General features: G+C 44.9%; 1 protein-coding gene across 3 annotated transcripts; it reads left to right on the forward strand.

The window, feature by feature from the left end:
- Positions 1–469: 469 nt before the first annotated feature.
- Positions 470–23,561, forward strand: FGR (FGR proto-oncogene, Src family tyrosine kinase). Of its 3 annotated transcripts, none has more exons than XM_074217972.1 (13): positions 470–555; positions 9,445–9,506; positions 11,901–12,141; positions 12,792–12,894; positions 13,160–13,258; positions 16,652–16,755; positions 16,910–17,059; positions 17,771–17,926; positions 19,055–19,234; positions 19,342–19,418; positions 19,570–19,723; positions 19,889–20,020; positions 21,944–23,560. In XM_074217972.1, exons 3-13 carry the CDS (start codon positions 11,910–11,912, stop codon positions 22,150–22,152), a joined length of 1,596 nt encoding a protein of 531 aa, XP_074074073.1. In that variant the 5' UTR covers positions 470–555; positions 9,445–9,506; positions 11,901–11,909; the 3' UTR covers positions 22,153–23,560. The 3 variants fall into 3 exon arrangements, with proteins under 3 accessions (XP_074074073.1, XP_074074071.1, XP_074074072.1); XM_074217970.1 differs by lacking the exon at positions 470–555 and adding an exon at positions 3,069–3,225; XM_074217971.1 differs by lacking the exons at positions 470–555; positions 9,445–9,506 and adding an exon at positions 3,069–3,225 and having other exon boundaries at positions 21,944–23,561.
- The last annotated feature ends 219 nt before the right edge of the window (positions 23,562–23,780 follow it).

Below are 23,780 nucleotides of genomic sequence, written 5' to 3' on the forward strand. Positions count from 1 at the left end.
GAGTTCAATAGCAGAGTTGAGATTGGAACCCAGGTTTTAGGAGACCAGATTCAAACAGATTCAATGATTTTCCCACAATACCATGCTTCCCTTTAATCTGTCTCCTGGCTTCTCCACCTCCTTGCAGGTCCAAAGGATTGGTGTGGGATCTGGGTTGGGTTCGCCTGTTGGGGTAAAATGGGAGTTAGCTGGGAGGATGGGAAAGAGGGAGGGAGTTGGGAGCAGAGATCTTCCCCTTCCCCCTCCCATGTCCCCTCTGAAGTCTGGGGGCCACAGGATGTGATGGGAAAGAGTCAGGTCAATAACCTACTCCTGCCCCTCCCAGTCTGACAAGCCTCAAGCCTATAGCCTGTCGCTTGTCGCCCCAAGTCTCCAGGGCTAAGGAGACTGAAAGTTCCCTTGCGGCTGCAACTGGAGAAGTTGGTCTGCTTCCTCTCTTCTAGAACCAGAAGAAGAGGGGGGATGGGGGATATCTGAGTTCAGAAGAGCCCCTCCCTGCTCAACTTTGGGGCTTTGCAGCAAACTGGCTCAGGCAGGACCCAGCCAAGAAACAAGGTACGGGTGTCGGTTGAGTGCTCTTGGGTGCTCTTGGCAGCTTTGAAGATGAAGTCTGCCCATTGACCTCAGGCTCAGCTCTGTTTTGCCTGGGGAACCAGAGACAGCTCCCAGAGATGTGGGGGCTGAACCTGGAAGAGATCTGGGGGGAGGGAGCCAGGAAAGAGGCCTGGGGAAGGGTGTCAGAGAAGGAACCCTGGGGTTGCCACACTGGACTTGGGGCCCTGGGGGGGTTACTGGAAATGGGGTAGATGAGGAAGAGAACCTGGGGGAGGAGCCTAGAGAAGAAAAGTCTATCTGGTGGTGAGAAATGAGGGGAGGACTGGGAGGGATGGGGAAGAGAAGGAATTGAGTTTAGGGTAGAAGGAGAAGGCTTCTCTTCCCACAAGAAGGAGCGAGGCTGGGGAGGGGGAAGGAGGGACTATGTGTCACCCATAATCCCTCAATAGGGGGCTCCCTCCTCTCATTAGGGATTCCTCTGGGGCCCAGGGAAAGGGGAGGGTCTTTGCTTCCTAGGAAAGCCCCCTTTCTCCCTGTAAAGGACCCCGCCCTCCCAATCCAGGAATAGATAGTAACCCCTACGGAAATCCTGCTTTTGACAGCCGGCTGGAGAGAAGGGAGAGCCCTTTCCATGGCAGCTAGGGTTCAGGGTGGGGCAAGACCATGCTGGCATCAGGCCCCAGAACTGATCTCTCCCCCAATTCCTAGCATTAATACTGAACATCTTTCCCACCAGCCTTCCTAGGATGGATGCATTTGGACATCAGGGGTCTGGGTCTAGATCCCTTGTAGGGGTAAGGGATGGCATAGACCCCCAGAGATACTCAAAGGCAAAATACAAGGAAACCATAGTAGAGGGTTCAGAAGTCCTCAGAGAAAGAAAATATAGTTCCAGGGTTGGAGGGAGTTCATCGGGCAGACCAATATTGAGAAAGAACTGAAGTAGGGGAAAGATATCCTTTGCTTTCACCTCATTGCCACCAAACTCCTGCTTTTCACTGGTACTAAACCACTAAGAGTCATTTCCTACTGGAGCTGGGAAAGGGTGAGAGAAGTCATCCCATTCTTTCTGCCACCTTCATTTCCATTCAAGGTAGATGGGAAAATCTTTAAGTAGTCTTGACAACCCTTCTTTCAGTAGATAATGATGATTCTCTCAGTGGCTCCATACTCAGAACATGGGGATGATTCCCTTCCTGTTGCTGGGGATCTGCTCTACTCTTTTTCCTCTCTACCATCCCCATAACTTAATCTCTGGCCATGCCAAGACAGGGAAGTTAGAGGAGAAACAGGAAAGTAAATGGGTGGGGGGAGAAGTGAGAGAGACTAGGACACAGCAGAAGGAAAGGAAATGGTGGTGCTATGTATGAGATGGGGGACAGACAAGAGAGGGGGGCAAAAGAGGAAAGGGAGAAAGTATCATTATAAGGGAACTGGGAGGGAGGATGATGGAACATGGAATTTTAGAGCTAGAAGGAATCTCAGAATGTAGAATGCCAGAATTATTCAGTCCAACTCCTCATTTAATAGTTGAGAAAATAGAGGTTCAAAGAAAATCAGTGATTTATTTTTCCTGGGGAGAAAAAAGACTGGTATTTTCTAATTATACCTTCATTTCTGAATATTCTTGCTTTTGGACAGTGAGGTGGCACATTGTATATAGCTCTGAATCTGGAATTAAGAAGATCTATGTTCAAATCTGGCTCAGACACTTTAAAACTGTGTGACCTTAGGCAAGTCACAACTTCTGTCAGTCTCAGTTTCTACCGGAGGGGTTTGCCATTTTCTTCTCTAGTTCAGTTTACAGAAGTGGAAACTGAGGCAAAGAGGGTAAAGTGACTCACACAGTTAGTGTCTGAGGCTGGATTTGAACTGAGGAAGATCCTGAGTTTCTTCATGCTAACACCTAGTTGCCTCTTATGGCATGTAATAGGTGCTTAATAAATGCTTGTTCTCTCTTACCAGCCTTTGCAGCTAACCATCCTTTGTAACAAAGAATAAAAAGAGGGAAAAATCCCAATTCAGCAAACTACCAAACAGGTCAACGGAGCCTAACAGTATATATAATTGTCTGTGACCATAATCCCTATGTCTGAAAAAAATGAAGTCACAATAATCAAACAATATTTTTATTGTTACTGTTTTTTGTTCAGAAAGTGACTTTTCTAAGATCATGCAGCAAGTTTATGACTGAGTGAGGACTAGACCTTATTTTGTTTGACTTTCAATATAAGACTTGTATCTGCTATATGTGAGTAGGTCTCCAGGATAGAGAGAAATCAGGAGGGAGAGAGTCATTTGGGGTGGGGGGGTGGGGAGAAAAGAAAGGAAGTAGAGGACCCTGGGTAGAGGAGGTGGGGAGACAGCTGAAAAAGTAGGCCAGAAAAAGAGAAAAGAGATGTAGTGGGGTTCTGAAATAGGGTAGGAGATAAAGGGGACGGAGCTGGGTGGGGGAGGTTGGAGAGGAAGTTGAGGTCATAAGGTTCACAAGTCCTGCTGCAGTTGTCATATAAAATAAATATATTTAGGAGGAGAACATAGGCTGGGGTTGTCTATATAGTGACCCATGTGGTGAAGGAAGTGGCCAGATGGGGGGAGGGGAAAACTGAAGGAGACACTTTCTTTGTGGGGAGTTGACTCAGAGCTAAAGAAGAACCTTTGGGAGTTAGGGTGAGTACCTGGGGTTTGGGAAGAGAGGGGATGCTGTAGGGAAGGAGCAGCCATCCCAATTGGGAAATGGAGAGTGGAGTGGACAGCTCCTCTCATTCAGTGTATGTGTCTTGAAAGCCAAGGTCCCTTCATATTCAAGCCCTCTACTCACCCCTTCCTGTCTGGCCTTCCCTCAAATCCTATGTCTTGTGAATCTAAGTAGCAGTTGTAGCCCCATTTTCTTACAAAGTAAGTTTCTAGATAGAGAAATTTATTCATTTGGAAATTTAAAGTCTGTTGAGAAAAAAAAATACTGACCTTGAAGTCAAAAAGATCTGGGTTCCAGTCTCTGCACCATCACTTCCTAGCTGTGTCAAATTAGAGAGTCACAATCTTTCTGAGTTTTAACTTCCTCTTCTCTAAAATAGTTCTACCAATTCTTGTATTGCTTGCTTTAGAGGATTGTTGTAAGGAAAGTGCTTTATTAACTGACAGCTTATTTAAAAAAAAACAACACTCACTTCATGTAGTCCATTTTAAGTTTGGCAAATTTTTGAATACTTTGAGAATCTGTGATTTCTTCTATGTAGTGTCTTCTCTAGTTCCATAGAGCTCAGTCCTTTGACAATCATTCACAGGTGATTCATTCAATCATTCAAGCACTCAAGAGAATCTGTGGCCCTCAAATTCATCACCCTATGGCTGACCAGGTGATGTGCAGGCTCAATCTCCAAGCCTAATGAAGCCCACACTGTGTTCCAGATGCTGGGTTAAGCCCTAGGGATGCTTCCAAACCAGCCATGCAATTCATCCCTGATCTATTCTAAGCTGGTAAGAGCTGAGGTAGCTTGTGGCCCACCAGGATAAAGTATCAAGGGAGGGTTTTAGCAGAGGGAGCTTTACAAAGTAGTCTATAAACATGAGCTATGATGATTTCTGGTTAGTCTCAGAGCTAGAAAGCTTCATCTGTAGGCACAGTCTGGCTCCCTGAAGAGGTTCACTGGTGGAAGGTTGACTACCCAAAGACGACTTTTCAAGCAGACTCAAACTATGAGCTGCAGAAGGAGTTTTCATGCCTGAAGAGTTAGAAGTTCTTGAAGCAATTTATTCTTGAAAGAAAGGAAGAATGTAGGCCTAGTCATGACTAGGACCCTAGTAAGGGAATGGTTGATGTGGCCATTATTATGGACTAGGCTTAATCTTGGAGCGTAGCAATTTTTTGTGTGCCTCTTTTCTCTCACCCTCCAATGGTATATTAATGATAGTAATAGAACTGGCTATGGTTATGAACTTAGGAGGGAGAGGAGAGTTCAAGGATGGAGGTCTGGCCTTAGAAGATGTCATCAAGACTGAAGACATTGACTCAATGAGGAGATGGGAGCTCAAGGATGGAAGGGTGGGCTCAGGGAGGAGTTGGAGCTCAAAGATGTGGATGTGATCTTCATGAAGAGATGGGGTCCTCAAGGATGGAGATATGGGCTCAAGGAGGAGATGGGGACCTTAAGGATGGTGGTCCCAGGAATGGTGATATGGGTTCTTTGAGGAGATGGGGCTTAAGGATGGAGACATGGGCTCCATGAGGGGCTTGATTAGAAGATGAGGTTCAGTGCGGAGATGTGGTATCTCATTGAGGGAATGGAAGTTAAATGAGGGCATAGGAGCTCAGGGAAAGGGATGAGGCATTCTGTGGAAGAGAAGTAGGATCAGCCATGGAGATGGATGTATGTAACTTAGTGAGAAGATAGGGACTTTGTAACGAGATGGGAGGAAATGTATCCAGGATGGAAGCTGAATTTCTCCTAGCACAGCTTTGATGTCTTTGAGCATTACTTACTTAAATTCCAGGAAGAGAAGAGCAGGTTTGGTTGGCTTAGTGTGGTGGGAGAGCCAGAAGAAAAGGAGGGAGACCTTTCTTTAGTGACCCACTGCCCAGATTCAGTGACTTCAGGTCCCATTAATAGAAAGAAACTTCTGCCACAAGAATGTCACACATATCCCCTCTCTTCCTCTGTTGATTATTTCCAGTTTATCTTGTTCTTTACTTCTTTGGATCTTGTTGTTTGCATGTTTTCTCCTGTTAGATAGTAAACTCCAGGGAAGCAGGGACTCTGTTGCCTCTCTTTATATCCCCAATGCTTTAGCTTTCTGCTAGTCATATAATTTGTTAGTGGTTGTTTGATTTTTTTCAATTGTGTCTGACACTACATGAGCCCATTTGGGCTTTTCTTGGCAAAGATACTGGAGAGGTTTGCCATTTCCTTCTCCAGTTCACTTTTACAAGTGAAGAAACTGAGGTAAACAGGGTGAAGTTACTTGCCCAGGGTCACACAGCTAGCAGGTATCTAAGACCAGATTTGAACTTAGGAAGTGAAGACTTTCTGACTCCAGATCTGGTACTTTATCCACTACACCACCTAACTGCTTCCTCTCCGGCATGTGGATGATTAGTAAATGTTTATTGACTGACTGACCACAGACAAGGGGTCTGATTTTTTGTCTGGGCCCAGGGAACTCTCTGAAAGTATTTGGTTGGGTTAGGAGCCAAGTGGTTGGTTTCCATGGGGGACTCTAGGCATCAACAACTCCTTTAAAGTTGAGGGTTGCAGTTCTGAGCCTGGGGTTCAGGACTCTTGAATTTCAGGGGTAACATGTGCTCCTCCCCCAGAAGTCCAGGAACTGAAGAGAAGTAGGGGAAAATGAGATCTCTGATGTTTCTTTTTGCTTCTTCCCCAGCACTAGGACATGCCTCCCCCACACTTGCATCAGATAGTTTAGGTAGGAAGCTGGGGGAACTGAACTGAAAGCCTCCTATTGCTCCACTTCTCCCCACCCCAGACTTGGTTCCTTTTTGGTGAGACTCGGAGAGGCCTGCCTGTCCCCTTCTCTCACCCAGCTATCCTAGCTGAGCCTCACTTTCTCCACCTCCCTCTTGAAAAATTTCTTGGCTCTCACTCCAATCTTCCAGTTTGGCCTCCAGGTGGGAATGCACCAGCTCCTTTAGAGGCATCCAAGCAGCAGGCTTCTCCACTTCCCAGAATCCCTCAGGATAACCCCCACCTTCCAGGACAGAATTCTTTTTGTGGAGTCCCAATTCCTTTCCATTCATTCATCCTTCAGTATCTCCTTAAGGGACAGCTGGGGGGACAGATGATGGGGTAGGGAACGTCAAGGCTATGCCTTTCTCTGGTGCATCCAAAGAGCCGCCATGATGGTGGGTAGGTGTGGGTCCCAGGCAGATAGGCTTCAGAAAGTTTACACAGGTATACTGTGTATGATGTACCCTGGTACAGTGTAGACTGGCACACTGTGGCATAGCTAGGCACAATGCCAATAGGTGAAATATAGAATGATACTGTGTGGCATTGCTGTAGGTAGTGTGGACAGGTGGAGGATGGTGGCACTAGGTGAAATGCAGACAGAAGCAGCCTGGCTCCTTCCGGAACCTGGCAGCGAACCCAGATGAAATGCAGGGAGCGGAAGACCATAAAAGGACAGCACATCTGGATTAAGCCATTTCCCTAAGGCTTGCTTGAGCATTAGGTGGGGGAGGGAAGAGACTGCAATAATGGGCATCTCTCTAAGCCCCCAAGAACAGACGCTTCCAGGGAGACTGACTTTCTCTCCGGAGCCTGGGAATGATTCCAAAGAGGGGGGGTACTTCCCACAGAGGTACAGATGAAGTACACAATGGGCCCTGTGGATGGTTGTAGTAGAGGCTCTAATGCTTTGTATGGCAGTCTGCTGAATGGAGACAATGGGTTTAAATTAAGGCAACTAGTTAATGAAGTAAATAGAAGTCTGGACCTGGGGTCAGGAAAACTTAAGTTCAAATTCAGTCTGACACTAGCTGTGTGACCCTGGTCAGGTCACTTAATCTCTATTTTGTCTCAGATGTCTTATCTGTCAAAGGTAGATAATAATAGTACCTACCTCACTACTTACAGGTAGGGAATCTCAGAGACTTACTAGTTGTATGACTAAGCTAGTCTTGTAACTGTTTGCCTCAGTTTCCTCATCTGTAAAATGGAAATAATAATAGCTCTTACCTCCCAGAGTTATAGTGAGAATCAAATGAGACAATTTTTATAAATCTTCAATGTTATTATTATTATTATTATTGGCTAGACATGGTACTATAATAATTCAGTTATTTTTATTATTTATATATTATATAGGATTTCATTATTCCAAATATCAATATATAAAATATATTTATTATCCATGATCTACTACTGTGTGACTCTAGGCAAATCATTTCCCTTTTCAATTTCAATTTCCTCCTCTATAAAATTGGAATTCTAATAACTGATATCTATACAATCATCTAAAATTTGCAAAGCATTTTATGTATATTATCTCATTTAAGACTCACAAAAGGGACTGTAGATATCATGGGCCCCATTTTACAGATGAGAACATCAAGGTTTAGCATCTTGACCATGATCACACATTTAGTTATTTTCAGAGGTAGAATTTGAACCTAGGTCTCCTCATGAAAGGAGTAACCATGGTATGATATTAAGCTCAGGGGCACTTGAAAAAGTAGGGAGGAATTTCAGGCAAGACTGTGAGGAGATATTTGTGGGCAGATGGGAGCTTTGGCCTGCCTCCTAACTCACAGCCAAGATGAAGCCGGCTCTTCCCACATATCTGGCTGGCCATGAATCAAGACAGAGACTTGCAGTAGGTGGGAATGAAGACCTCTAGAAAAGAGAGGAATGTGAAATAACCTGAGCAGGGTTTCTCAGCTCAGGGACTGTTCAGAGTGAAGGTTCTAAGCCTGCAAGGAGAGGAGGGCAGGCAAGAAAGCTGGGACATGGGAAAGATCTGGCTAGCAGGAAGAAAGATTCAAATCCGGGTTTTGCCCCCAAGTCAGCTGAATAACTTCAGATAGTAGAATCTGAGGTGGTGTGATATCACAGAAAGACAGTGAAAAGAACTGGTTTTAAATCCATCATTCCTCTGAACCTTAGTTTACATTTCTGTAAAAGGAGCAACTACCAATTTCCTCATGCAAACACATCCTCCCCCACTCCCACATCTCCACCAGTGTCATTGTAAGGAAATCACTTTGTAAATTGTAAAGGACTTTAGAGATGGGAGCCCTTATTGCCATTAGGGAGCTCCGGTCAAGGGTACACAGGGAGGAGGGAGATGGATGGACAACTGGTGCCTGAGAATCCTGGTGGACTCCACTGTCTTGGGTCTCTTGGAATACCTCAGAATTCTCTGGAATCTACTCCCCCCCCCCCCACTAGCCCTGTGATTCCCTAGGCCTTCTCTCTGTGTTTTTGAGTCTTCCATTTCCTTGAACTTGGCTTCCCCTCCTCCAATCAACCCCCTGTTGCAATGAGTTTCCGGGTAAAGGATGCCTTGCTTAATTTACCACAAAGCCAAGGTCATTTTTCTAGCTTCAAGAAAAGGCTTAATTGACGTGGGGATAGGTGGGTAAGGGAGACCCTAGGATTCCTACACTCCACTCCTCCCTAACCTGAGCATTCTCAAGGGAAGGGTAAGAAGAGGGGGAAGGAACGAGATAATCTCTAGTTAAATAATGACCCAGACACATCCAATCTCATTGTTTTATAGCAGTAAAAGTCCTGAATTTGGAGTCACAGAACTTGGGTTTGATCCCCAATTCTGATACTTATTATGCTGTGTAACCTTGGGCAAATATTTCTGCCTGGGTCTCAGCCTCTGGTAAGATGAGGACAGAATGATCCTCCAGATTTTATTTATTAACAACAAATTGTAGCGTCTTGGGACTGAAAGGACCACAGCTTCCTCCCCTCCCCCAGTGCCATCCCCCATCTTTTCTTTCTCCATGTCCTCTCCCCAGCCAGAACTATCTCCCTCTGACCATGGCCAGAGCCTTGGGGGTCCAGCAGGATATGGGGAGGGCCATCCCAGACCAGGGGAAGAACTGCCTCAAAACCAATTTTCCAGTGCCTAGGGATATGGGAGAATCTGTCCTATATGTTTTTGTATATATAGGACTACAGATCATTAGAGTTCTTTTATATGTGTGTGTGTGCCAGTGTGAATGGCTTTGTGAGAGGTATTAGTTAGAAGGAAATGGAAGGTAAAAGCCACTCTCCCTTCAGGGGTTCTGAATTCTAGGATATCAAACTGAACTTCTCCCCTTTCAAAGTCCCCCAAGAAAGATGGGAGAGTACGGGCTGGTTCAGAGAAGTCAGAGCCCTGGAACTGGCCTCCATCTCCTGTTTGTCTGTCTCTCAGGGATCTGGCCATTCCATTCAGACCATGTTATTCTGCTGACCTCAGTGGCTTGGGACCTGAAGGTAAGTAATGTGTGTGAATAAAGAGATTGGGGGTTGGGGGGGAGGATCGGGGAGGTGGCAGAGGACAGCTTCAGGGGATGCATGGGGGGAGGCTTCCCAGATGCTACCAACCCCCCCATCACACATACACTTCAGCCCCCTGCCAAGAGTCTCAGGCCCTCCCTGCAACCCCCTTCCTCTCACACTGACTATGGTTGCCTGGCAACCAATGGAAGTGAGGGGATAGAGAGTGGAAAAGAGCTAGTTTGACAGCCTAGAAGCAGGACAGACAGGGAAATGGCCTTGATCTTCCTCCCCCCTGGGACTCTCCCTCCTCCTCCACTCTATGGGCCCCCCCACCCCCCACAAAGCACACACACACACACACACACACACACACACATACATACACACACAGAGCTGAGAAGACCCACAGGCGAATAAACAAAGATATGGAAGCACAAATGACAGGACCCAGTCCTTCTAATCCAAGCCTCCTCATTTGGCTGAGGGAAAAACTGGAGGTCCAGACAAAGGCAGCAACTTGCTTGAGGTTACACAGCAAGCTAGCAGCAAAGGTCAAATTAGAACTCGGGACTCCTGGCTTCTAGTATATCGGCACACTCTCTCAGAGGAAGACATGCTAAAATCTCCCAAAGATCTTAATGTTATTATGATTATGTCTTCCCACTATCAGAGAATCCTAGATCGAGACCTGGGAGGGACCTCAAAGACTATTTAGCCCAGTCCCTCCCTTCTCATTTTACAGAGGAGAAAATTGGGGCACATCCTTCTAGTTAATAGAGCTTTTTCAGGAAGATCTTCTGGCCTGGGACTATATTCAGAGAGGTCACCAAGGGCTTTGCATCTCCCAGACCTTGTGCTAAACCTAAAGGGGAATGTTTCTGAGGAAGGACGGACTGGTGAGCCAACACCAGCTTCATCTCCGAGTCTCTTAGTGCTTGTTATTATTATTATGATTCTTGTTGCTCCCCTCAAATCTTCCTCAGATGCCTTGCCAGGGTGTGGTGGTCACCCTGAGGTCTTGGAGGCAGTGATGAGAGAACATAGGCTCAGGCTGGGCCTGCCCAGCTGGAAGTACTTAGGGTAGGAGCTCTGGAAAAGACTGTGTCTGGGGATCAACCCAGCCAAGTTTGAAGAGGGTCATCACAGGAAAGGCTGACCACTTGGGAAGGAACTTTTTCAACTGCTGCAATTTATTAAATATTGGCTCCATGGAAGGGCTGGGAATCTGCAAGGGGGGAGTGGCAACCCCAAAGGCATCATGGGTCCTTGGAGCTTAGGCAGTTAGGCAGCACCCCATGATTCCATTGGGCCTCTTCAAAAACAATAATCCTATAGATAACTTGACTTGTATATATTTGCTTACATGTTGTCTGTTCTCTCCCCTCATTAGATTGCAAACTCCTCAAGGGTAGGGATTATCTTTTGTCTCTTTTTGCATCCCTAGCGCTTAGCCAAAACTGGCACACAATAAATATTATTGAATTGAATTGAAAATTATTATAATTAGATCTGTGCAATATTAACACACATAATATGATATAATAGAGAAAAAAAGTAAATGATGGAACCAGGAAGACATGGGTTAAAATCCTGCCTCTAACTCACATTCCCGGTGTGACCCTGACTTCAGACTCTGACTTGCAGAGATGGTTTCAATATGAATTGGTAGATTCCCTCTATTAGGGAAATGACAGACTGTCCCATACCAACTCTTCCAGTCCCTTCCTACACACCCACATCCACTCCCACCCCACCCCAGCTCATATATATATATACATATGTATGTAATTCATAGTTTTGGATTTCATTGTAGTAGTATGATTTAACTGGTGTGGGGAACTTCTAAAGGAGGAAATTCCCTTCACCAATGCAAGTCAGTGTTTTCTTTTTACTATCTATCATTTTAGACAGTTGCCTATAGAACTGAGAGATCAGGTGACTTATTTAGGGTCATACAACCAGCCAATATACATGTTTCTAAGAGGAGACTCAAATCCAGTTCTCCTTCCCAATATACCAGGCTACCTCTTACCAATAAATTATTATTTGAGGCAATGTGGTGGAGTAGATAGGGAATTGGCCTTTTAGTAATAAAAACCTGGGTTTTGTCTAGTCCTAGTTCTGATACATACTGATTGTGTGTCCCTGGGTAAGTCACTTTACTTTTCTAGTACCCTAAGCAACTCTCTAAGGATGGATTATTATAATAATGATGATTATCATCATCATTATTTCCAATGGAAGGCAGGCTACCAAGATAGAATTTTCTGTTAGCCCTTGTCTCTTTGCACCTACAGCTAGCCTAGGAGGGAGTAAGCCTCTGCAGGTATAGGGGTTGCCAATAGGCATGTCTCCCTTTCTCTCATCCTGCTTCTCCACCCTCCACAGGCCCCCACAATGGGCTGTGTTTCCTGTAAAGAGAAGGCAGAATCAGACACCAAGCTTGAGGCCTTCAATGAGGATAATGCTAGAGGAGATCAAGGCTATGGGGAACGCTACAGTCCTGAGCCCACCAAGGTCATCTCCTCTTCCCCCTCCAACATTCCCAACTTCAATAATTTCTCCCAACACCAAATCAGCACACCTGGCTTCCTGACTGGTATTCCCCCAAAGCCTGGAGGCATTTCAGGTTAGTGCTTGAGGGGTATAGGGAGGGCAGGAGCTACCAGTGGGGAGGTAGAGTCAGATACAAAATATCACCTGGCTTTAAAGACAATCTAGACCCCCCCCTCCCTTGGCCTGTAAGACCCAGAGGTAGAGGGAGATAGGGTACTGACCTGGGAGTCCTCACTTCAGGAAGCCCCCAGTCTGAAAATAAACAGCCAACCCCAACCTCCCTCAACTCCTGCCCTCAGGGAGCCATGATCCCTGACTTCAGAGAACCCATGATTGGGGTGTGGGGGGAAATATGGACTCTGCTCTAAGAGGAGACTATTAAACATGTATTCAAGAGTCAAAGGATGGAGTGGGGAGGGGCCCTTAGTAATAAAGGTTAGAGCCATGGAATAAGCAGCCCTTGTTCCTGGGTCACCAGGAAAAGCATCCTGAGAGAGGGCAAGGGCCAGGGCCTGGTAGAGAGAAGGGACAGAAGGGAGAACAGGCTTGCCTGGTTGGAATAATGAATGAGAGCTAAAGTTGTGGATTGGAAGGGTAAGGATATGGGGGCAGCTCAGGGCAGGTTGCAGACCTCAAATCTTTGTCCCTTTGAGTAGAGGGCAAACTACTCTTATGGTCTTGGAGGCCTAGCCACCCGTAGCCAGATGCCCCCTCTCCCTGCAGGGGCTGGAGTAACTCTTTTCATAGCCCTTTATGGATATGATGCCAGGACTGAGGATGACCTCACCTTCACAAAAGGAGAAAAATTCCACATCCTCAACAATACGTGAGTGACCCATGGGCCCTGGGTTTGCTGGGGAGAGGGAGTGATTCAGCGGTCATGATTATTATCTTGGGGAGAGCTGGGAAGGGGTGGGGGTGGGGGGGTTCAACCACCCCAGCTGGTCAGACACGCTGACTATCATTCAGCTTCCCCTGGGTAGTACCGTCTCAGGCGGATGCTGCCAGGCTTGTGCCCCATTTCTCTTGCCTGGAGAGTGAGCAGAGGAGGGGGACAGCTGCTCATCCCGCCCTTCCATCTGTCCTTGCAGTGAGGGCGACTGGTGGGAGGCCAGATCCCTGAGCTCCGGACTCACTGGATACATCCCCAGCAACTATGTGGCTCCTGTGAACTCCATCCAGGCAGAAGAGTGAGTGAGGCCCAGGGTCATAGTGTTCTGAGTTCATTCCCTGCCTTAAAGATGAGACAAGAGGGACCAAGAAGTCTCTGTGCTTTTGGGGACTGCCCAGCTTTCTTGTCCTCCTTATTGTCCTGGATGGAACAGGGGGAGGAGACATGTGTGCTTAGAACAAGAGAGAGCATATTGTCCCTACATTCAAGAGACTTTCCATCCAGTTGGGGAGACAAGACACATTTTTTTAATGATATCTAACATCCCTATGTATTCAGGTCCTTTCCAGCTCTGTCAATCTTACGTTCTAAGATCCTTCCCAGCTCTGACATTCTATGTTCTAATGTTCCTCCCAGTTCTGATATTTATGACCAAGGCCCCTCCCAGTTCTGACATTCTATGTTCTAAGACCCCTTCCGGCTCTGGCATTCCCTTCCAGTTCTGATATTCTCTGTTCTAAGCCCCTCTCAGTTCTGACATTCTCTATTTCCTCCAAGCTCTGACATTCTACAATAATGAACAATACTAACTAACATATGATTGGGTCATATAACAGTCCCTACATCCAGACAGTAAGTGCTGTTATAATTCAGAAGGAGAGATTTTGTTGCATGGGAGGCGGGAGAAGGCTGGCAATGAGGGAAGGAGGCCAGGCAAAGCTTCACAGAGAATGTGGAACATGAGCTGAATCCTGAAGGGTTGGAGGCAAACATTCTAGATGGGGAACAAAGGGCAGGGAAGCATCTAGAATGTTCAGGGGAATGGTGACTAATCTGTTTTGTCTGGAGTACCAGGTATATGAGGGGGGGAGTGTGACTGCAAAGGCAGGTGGAGCCCAGATTGGGGAGGGCCTCAAAAGCTAAAGTAAGATTTGGAGTATATGCTGCAGGCAGAAAGGAGCTATTGAAGGTGTCTGAGCAGGGAGTGATGCAATCAGCTTCGGATGAAGAAAATTACCGAGGCAGCCTGTTCTTTCTGATGGATTCAAGGGGGAGAGACTGAAGCCACTTAAGAAGCTATTACTGCAGGCAAGGCAAGAAATGATGAGAGCTTGAACTACAATGGTCACCGTGGGAACGGAGAGGACAAGAGGGGATGGATTGGAGAAATTTAGGAAGGGAGATTCAGCCCAGCCCCATGATGTTATAGGATCCATGATTCAATAAGCTTTTATTAAGCATCTACTATGTACAGAGAGTCCAGTGGACTTGGAATCAGGACAATTCATCTTACTGAGTTCAAATCTGGCCTTTAAAACTGACTAGCTGTGTGACTTTGGGCAAGTCACTTCACCCTGTTTGCTTTAGTTTCTTCCTCTGTAAAATGAGTTGGAGAAGGAAACGACAAACCTCTCTAGATTCTTTGCCAAGAAAACCCCAAAAGGGGTCACAAAGAGTCAGATGCATCTGAATCGACTGAACAACAATAACATTATGTATTGGGCATTGTTCCAAGCACTGAAGCTACAAAAAAAAAAAAAAAAAAAGCAAAACAGTCCACTGACTTCAAGGAGCTTAAAATCTAATGGGGGATGAAGGAAAGGATGAAGTAAAAGATATATTGAGGTTCTAAAGCTGGATAACTTGGAAGGTTGTGGGACCATTGATAGAACAGGATTATTAGGAGGGGAAACCATTATTAGATGGAAGATGAGGAGTTAAGTTTTGGACTTGCTGAGTTTCAGGGAACAATGGGGCTATCCAGTGAAGACTTCTATGGAGATGTGAGGATTTGCAAGGGAAACCATTGGATCTGGCTGGTGGGGGAAACTCCTTCAAACATTCTCTGTTCCTTTCAAACTAACCTGCTGACTGTTTCATCTCTCACTTTTGTTTAAAATACTTTGTCTCTATGGTATAGAATTGCTAGCTCCATTCAAAATAGCTCAGATTGTTGTGGTTGTTTGTTGTTTGTTGCATGCTACACCATGACATACAAGTGAATTGGATTTAAGTGGGGGGGGGGGGGCTGAACAAAGTCACCAGCTCACCTTTCTCCTCTATCTGCTTCCTACACAAATCCCCTTCCCATCTTCCTACCTCCCCAGTTAAGAGTACTCTCCCCCAGGAGATTTGAGGGGAAGGTGAACTGTAAACTCAATGAGAGAGAGCTGTTGGGCAAAAAGGTTAATGGAACCTTGGGTTACATTAAAAGAGTGTCCAGAAGGAAAAAAGTCCAAGGTTGTTGAGCTTGGTCTCAGTAAGAAGCATTCTGTACTGTTCTAGAATCCACATTTAGGAAGGACTTTGATAGCTCTTAGGAATCAGGGGAGCCATGGCTTTAGGCACATCCTGTCTGATGGAGAAGATAGTATAGAAATAAATTTATAACATAGCAGTGTCTTGAGAATGCCAAGGGATGAATGAATGAATGAATGAATAAATGAAAAAACATCTATTAAATGTTTATTACATGCCTAAATCTATGTGAAGTACTGGAGTTACAAAGAAAAAACTAGACATTTCCCAGTGTTCAAGATAATAGCACTCTAATGGAGGGAGGCAACATAAGAAAGTTCAGCTTTAGGTCACATGATGTCCTAGGGTGAAGCTACAGGATGGATGACAAGGCCCCAAGAGTCTTTAGGTCATGTCAGCAGATTGTACACAAATTGAATAATAAGTGAGGTTCATCCAGAAAGTCTTCCTGGAGGAGGTGGTTCTTCTTGACTAGAATGAAAGAGGAGTCAGATGCATGGAAGTAGAGATGGGAACTGAAAATAGATAAGGAAAAGGGACCAAGGATGTTGAGCTTAAAGAAGACAAGGTATGATTGCCACTATTAACCACTGTGGGAAAAGAGGATTAAATTTGGTCCTGCTTGCTCTTGGAAGGCAAATGAGATTGAATAGAAAGATCCCTTAACAATGTTAAAAAAAAACAAAACTGTCCCAAAGTGGATTGGACTGATGGGGAAACCTTAGGTTCTGTCCAGAGGAGAATGGAGAGTCCCTTATTGAGCAATGCTGTTGGATAGTAGTGCCAGACTCTAATAGAAATGTATTTTTCTCAGTGTCTTGACTTCAAAAAAACCACAAGTCAACAGCATCTATGTTGAATTGTATTCTTACTTATTTTGTTTTAACAAGTACCAATTCCATTTTAATCTGTTTCTGGCTGCTGTTGGAAGTTTCATGGGAGTTTACAATTGCCTGTAGGTTTTGAGTTTGATATTTTTGTTTTAAGCCCATTTTCTACCAGTTACCAGGTGGACTAGAGGGCCCTTCAGTTCTAAGAGTCTGTAATCCTGAAACTGATTCCAGTTCTAAATCTTAGGTCCTTATAATTTTGTGATTGAATCAGTGGTGACCTTGAAGGCAGTGGTTTTAATACCTGTGACTGCTCTGGGGTACATCATTCCTTCTAGGACCTTCCTCACCTGGTCCTGCATGGGCCTCCCCTTACTCCCCAGGTGGTACTTTGGGAAGATAGGTCGGAAAGATGCTGAAAGGCAGCTGCTGAGCCCCAGCAACCCTCGAGGAACCTTCCTTATCCGGGAAAGCGAGACCACCCAAGGTGGGAGGTGTGGGGAGGGGTTGGGACTTGGTGGAAGGGATGGGACCATATATTTGGGACTCACCATTGACACTTGATTGTCTCTCTGATGGGGGGCTAGAAGGGAAGTACTTAGCATTCTCTCCCTCTTCTTCCTTGCTCTCACCCCTTCTAGGGACCTATTCTCTGTCCATTCGGGACTGGGATGAAAATAAGGGGGACCATGTAAAACATTACAAGATCCGTAAATTGGACAATGGAGGTTATTACATCACCACCCGGGTCCAGTTTGACTCTGTCCAGGAGTTGGTGCAGCACTACACTGGTGAGTGAGGTGTGGTTATGGCTGGAGAGAGTAGAGAGGGTCTAACAGGGCTTAGGAGGTTGTGGAAGAGGGACTTCCACATTTCCAAAGAGGCTTGCAAAACTTTGGTCCATTTAGGATTTCTTCATCTTTGTGCCTAGAACTTTTTGGGAGGGTGAGAGAGGGAAGGGAATCTAGACTTCTGATCCAATTTATATAGAGAACTCCTAGTGTGGAAACTACCTAAGATTAGCAACTTAGAGTCTTAGGGAGTTTTCTTAGTCACTGAGAAGGGCATTGGCTTGTCCAGGGTCAAACAATCATTGTGAGTCAGAGGCAAGCTTGAACCAAGGTCTTTTTATTCCAAACCTGTTTCTCTGTCTCTCTTTTTTTTAAAAAAAAGTTTTAATTTCTTCCAATTATATGTAAAACTAATTTTTAAAATTCATGTTTTGCAAACTTTTGAATTCCACATTTTCCCCCCTCCCAAGACAGCATGTAATCTGATAGAGGGTGTACATGCACAATCATGTCTAGCATATTTCCATTTGTCCCTCTGTCTCTTATACTACCTGGCCTACAGTCTTGCATATAGTAGGCACTTAATCAATAGCTCATCAATGAATGAAAGAATGCTAACTTCCATAATTTCACAGCTAGCTGGGAGGCTCAGAAGCCTGGCTCCCCAACCTTGCTCCAACCTCATATATTCATTCTCCCTTTATTCTTTAGAATACAACGATGGACTTTGCTATCTCCTCACCAAGCCATGTGCCATCATGAAACCAGTAACCCTAGGCTTAGGGAAGGATGCCTGGGAGATCAGCCGAGACTCTATCACCCTGGATCAAAAACTGGGCATGGGCTGTTTCGGGGATGTGTGGATGGGTATGAAGACAATAGGGAAAGCTCAAAGGTCTTGATGAGAAGTGGGACTATTTGGGGAGGGTTGTTCTGAGTGTAGGGAGTGAGTAGTGGAGAGGTGTGAAGGGAACATGAGAGAAGATATTGTGGGCAATATTGAAACCCAGCACTGGGAGGGGGTTGGAATAATAGAATATCAGAGCTGAGAGGGACCTTAGAATACATAGTACATATAACACAGAAAGTCAGATTTGGATAGGACTTTAGAACAGAAAATCTCAGATTGAGGAGGGACCTTAGACACAGAATATCAAACTGGAAGGGTGCTTTGAACATAGAATGTCAAAGCTGAAAAGGAATTTAAAATATAATATGTCAGAATTGAGACAAACATTAAAACATTGAATATTAAAGCTGGAGGAGTCCTCGGTACATAGAACACAAAAAGTCAGAGCTGAAAAGGACTTTAGAACAGAAAATATCAGATCTTGGAGGGACTTTAGAACACAGATTATCAGGAACCTTAGAACACAGAATAATAGAGTTAGAAGGGACTTTAAATATTACATCAGAATTGGAAGAAACGTAGAACATAGAATATCAAAGCTGGAAAGTTTTTCAGTACATAGAACATAGACAGTCAGAATTAGAAAGGATTTTAGAAGAGAAAAATGCCAGATCTGGGAGGGACCTTAGAACCCAGAATGTCAAAACTGGAAGGGAGATTTGAACACAGAATTTCAGGGCTGAAAAGGAATTTAAAATACAATATTTCAGAATTGGAAGGGATTTTAGTGCGTAGAATGTCAAAGCTTGAGGTACATATAGCATAGAAAGTCAGAAACTGTCAAATCTGGAACATAGACTTTGGAACATAAAATATCAGAGCTTGGAGGGACATCAGAACCTAAGAAGTCAGAGCTAGACGTGCTCTTAGCACCTAGAACATGAGGGCTAGATTGTATCTTCAGCTCCTAGCACAGTGCCTTGTTTTTTTGAACTGAGCACAGAATGTTCTGCTGGTAGGGACCTGAGAGATTGTCACTTTATACAGCCATGATGGGGAGGAAAGGAAAGGCAAATGGATGCTGGCTTGCCTCTGGGTTCAACCCCTCTTCCCCAGCTGACCCCCTACGTACCACCTGTTGACAGGCACTTGGAATGGCTGCATCAAAGTGGCAGTGAAGACACTGAAGCCAGGCACTATGTCTGCACCAGCCTTCCTGGAAGAGGCACAGATCATGAAGAGGCTACGTCATGACAAGCTGGTACAGTTATATGCTGTGGTATCTGAAGAACCCATCTACATCATCACAGAATACATGAGCCATGGTGAGCTGGAGAATATGATGAGCAGGGCATGGATAGAGAATCCTGGAGCCAGGTTCCAGGGACTCGGGGGTGGACCTGAGACACCCTTGCCTGGTTTCTTCCCTTAGGGAGTCTGCTGGAATTCCTCAAAGAGGGTGAAGGCCGAGACCTGAGGCTGCCCCACCTAGTAGACATGGCTGCTCAGGTAAGGATGAAGGTGTGATCAGCTTTAGGTCTTTGGATTCTTGCCTCTGCCCTTCTGTTTTGTTGTGGGGTTTTTTGGTCCCCTCTTGAACCTCTATGGGACACCAATATATCCTGTGATCCCCTAACTTGGCTAAGGCTTGGTATTCCAGGTGGCCGCAGGCATGGCATACATGGAGCGTATGAATTACATTCACCGGGACCTACGGGCAGCTAACATCCTTGTTGGTGAAAGACTAGTGTGTAAGATTGCTGACTTTGGACTAGCACGGCTCATTGAGGATGATGAATACAACCCCCGCCAAGGTGCCTCCTCTTCCCTAATGCCTAGAGTTCCCCCAACACCCTCAGTACACTTCTCCAAACTCCCAGTGCTCCTACTGTGAAGGCTCTTAGAGTCTAGGATTTTTTCTACTGACCCTCAAACCTACTCCTTGGGCTACTCCACTCTCTTGCTTTTCTCCCACCAAGGTGCCAAGTTTCCCATCAAATGGACTGCTCCAGAGGCTGCACTCTTTGGCAGGTTCACTATCAAGTCTGATGTCTGGTCTTTTGGGATCCTACTCACTGAACTCATCACCAAGGGCCGGATCCCCTACCCAGGTGCCTCTCAGAGCTTTGAGCTGGGCAGTGAGGGGGGAGGATACACAGTGTAGAATGATGAAGGTCTTTTGCCCCCAAGAGAAGCTCAGAGTTTGTGTCATGGGATTTAGACCTGGAAGGGACTTTAGATGTCATCTAATTTAACTTCACCCACTACTGACAATTTCATACAGGAGATGAGAACTAAAGAGGTTGAAAAGTTTGCCAAACATCCCCGGTTTCTTCATTGAGTCCTCATATGACATGATTGCAAAGCCTTTCCCCATTCTCACTGAACTCCTTGTGACTCTCCAGCTTATTAACCTTCTTCTTAAAATGTGGTGCCCAGAATGAAAAACAATATTCCAGTTTCTGTCTGAAGGTTATGGAGGCTGGAGAGGATGTCTGTCTCTCTCCTTTATTTCTGGAAACTGTCTCTCTTAAAGCATCCCAGGATCCCATTTGCTTTTTCTGGTGGCTATATCACACTGTTGACTCATCTTGACTTTAATGCTTAATCTACTAATATCCATAGATTTTTTTTAAAAGACAAACTACCATTTAACCATGCCCAGTAAAATCTTTTTGAGATCTTGACTTCAGTGCCTTAACTATTCCTCCCAGATTAATGCATATCTGATGAAGATGTACTATCTAAGCCTTTTTTGCAAATTATTCATAAAAATGTTCAACATCACAGGGCCTAGCACCGATCCCTGAGGCATTCCACTGGAGACTTCCTGCAATGCTGATGGAACCATTTGCAACAACTCTGAACCTAACCACTCAACTAATTCTGAATCTATCTCATCATATTACCATCTTTTTTGTTGTTTAGGCATTTTTCAGTCATGTTCAACTCTTTGTGACCCCATTTTGGGGTTTTCTCAGCAAAAGTGGTTTGCTATTTCCTTCTCCAGTTCATTTGACAGATGAGGAATCTGAGACAAACAGGGTTAAGTGACTTGTCCAGAGTCACACAGCTAGTAAGTATCAGAGGCTAGATTGGAACTCAAGTCTTCCTGACTCCAGATTCAGGACTCTGCCCAGTTAGTCACCAGCTACCCTTCCCACCATATTGACATGGAACCATTAATAACAACTCTGATTTCAACCACTCAGCTGATTAAGAATTTCTCTCATCATATTACCGTCTAATTTAGGATGAAATGCTTTTTTTCAAAAGCTTTGCTAAAATCTAAGTAAAATACATATCCACAGCATTCTCCTCATCTTCTAGTTCAGTAACTATCAGGAAGGTAATGAGGTCATTTTTTTTGCATTTGTTTCTGTTGGGTTTTTTTTTTGTTTGTTTTTTTGTTTTTTTGGCATGACCTAGTTTAAATCGAACTACAAATGAGATAGTATTTGTGAAAAGCACTTAGCACAATATCTGACCCATTGTAGGCACTATATAAGTTATTTCCCCTTCCCTTCCCCTTAATCCCTCTGCTGACTCTTTTAGCATCGTTGCTTCCCTTTCTAGAAGTCAACCAACCATCTCTTTAATGATCCATTACAGACTTTTTAAAGATCTGAAGTCAAGCTTACTGAGTATCATTTCAGACTCTGTTCTCTTCTCTTTTTTTGAAAACTGGGGTAACATCTTCCCTTCTTCAATCTTAAGCTTCCTCTTCTGTTTCCCATGATCTTTCAGACTTCACACTAGTAGTGTGGGTTTGTCCATCTTCCAGTTATTCAGGACTTTTCTGGACCAGGTGACTAGGTGTTCTTTTCATTTCTCCCTTCTTATCTTGTAGGTCAACTACCTGTTAGCTATGTAACCAGTAGTAGAGCCAGGCTATAAACACAGATAAAATGTTCTTTCCAGTATACCACAATGGAGGTCACTGGACCCTTGGAAATTTCAGGGAGGGGTCTACTCCAGTTAGAGAAGGCTCTCCCTTCCTAACTTAAATTCTCCCTTGTAATTCTCTCTCCCAGGTATGAATAACCGAGAGGTGTTGGAACAGGTGGAACGAGGGTATCGAATGCAATGCCCCCCTGCATGCCCATTTTCTCTCTATGAGATCATGCAACAGTCATGGCGCCAGATTCCTGAGGAAAGACCTACTTTTGAATACCTCCAATCTTTCCTTGAGGACTACTTTACATCCACTGAACCCCAGTACCAACCAGGTGATGAATCCTAGCTACCTGCCTCATGCCACCAAAACACTGGACACCATTAACTCCACCTACTATGGGATCTTGCTATTTTCTCCCAGCAGCTTCATTCCAGGATCTGGTTTGAAGGACAGGTCAAGGACGTCTTCTCTAATCCCCACCTCTACTCCAGGCACAACCTCCTCCAAAAGGATGGACTTGAGCTACCCCCTAGTCTGGGCCTCTACTCCTAATCTTCAAGTTTCACTTGTCCATCCTTAACCTTCCCAAAGCTTAAGGTTCATCATCTTGATGCCCCAGACCCTTCTTCTCTGACCTTGTTATTTATGAAGTCATCGTCCCTCCTTTGTCTGTCCTCTAGCAATTCTACTATCTTCACATCTCTCTAGACACCCATCCACACACCCACAAGTCCTTTTCCCCTGTTATGCCCCCCCATCTCTGTCCCCTTCAGATTCTTTCTGTCTCACTTATTGCTATGCCTAAACTAGGGGCAGGGTAGGAGACGGATCACATTCACCTACTCTCTGTAGCCTCTATGTTTATTTCTTAATCAATTCTGTAAATTAAAAAAAATGTTTCTAATGTGAGATGCCCTATGGTTAGGAAATAACAATCAGTGGTCATCAGGAAATGGAAATTAAGAAGCTGGACTAGATGCATCCCCCTTGGATTGGAGCAGATCATGTTGGGTGGAGGGAAAGGTTAAACAGAGATCAGGTTTCCATCTGAAGTTAGGCTGAGGAAGATTACATTAGCATTAAGTCCTGGGGGCAGCTAGGTGGTACAGTGGATAGAGCACTGGCCTTGGAGTCAGGAGTACCTGGGTTCAAATCCAACCTCAGACACTTAATAATTACCTAGCTGTGTGGCCTTGGGCAAGCCACTTAACCCCATTGCCTTGCAAAATTAAAAAAAAAAAGCATTAAGTCCTGTCACACTCATATCAAACCAGTAGTAAGGACCCTCTGTCTTCAGTGAACTAACCAGTTCTAGACAGGTAATAGAATAAAGGACTTGGGTGGATGCTGAGAATGTGAACTGTCCTTGGTGATGGGGGGAAAGAATGAGTTCATATAATAACTCAAATTTCTATGGGATTTATGGTTTCCAACAATACTGGGAGGTGGGTGTTATAAGCATTATTATCATCAATCCCATTGGCCATGCTTGGAAATGGAAGCTCAGAGATGTGAAGAGATTTACCTAAGGTCAACGTATTTATCAGAACTGAGTGTTCAGTTGTGGTCTTCTTACTTTGAGATCAGTGGATTTTCCACTACATTAGACTGCCTCTCAGAGGTCACACCAGACCACTGAGGAAGGACCCCAATAGAAAGGGAATTTAAAACTGAATCAGCCAAAGTACCTTAGGAGTCAATGGCAGGAGTGAATAAATGATAAGGCAATCATTCATTTATTCAGCATCAATGTGAGCCAGGATCTGTCCTAGGTGCTGGAATATAATAATAAAAGCAAATAGTCCCTGTCCTCTATATGGGGGGGGGGGGACAACAAGAGCATAGGGAGAGTATGTTGAGGGATTAATGGGAGGGGGGGAGTCATGGAATTGGGTTGGATAACTTTTGCAAAGACTAATGGGAGAGAGTTGGGGTGAAAGTGATAACTCAGTGGGAGGGAATTTGGATAGGTT

The sequence above is a fragment of the Macrotis lagotis genome, chromosome 1, assembly GCF_037893015.1.
Source record: "Macrotis lagotis isolate mMagLag1 chromosome 1, bilby.v1.9.chrom.fasta, whole genome shotgun sequence".
Lineage (NCBI taxonomy): Eukaryota > Metazoa > Chordata > Mammalia > Peramelemorphia > Peramelidae > Macrotis > Macrotis lagotis.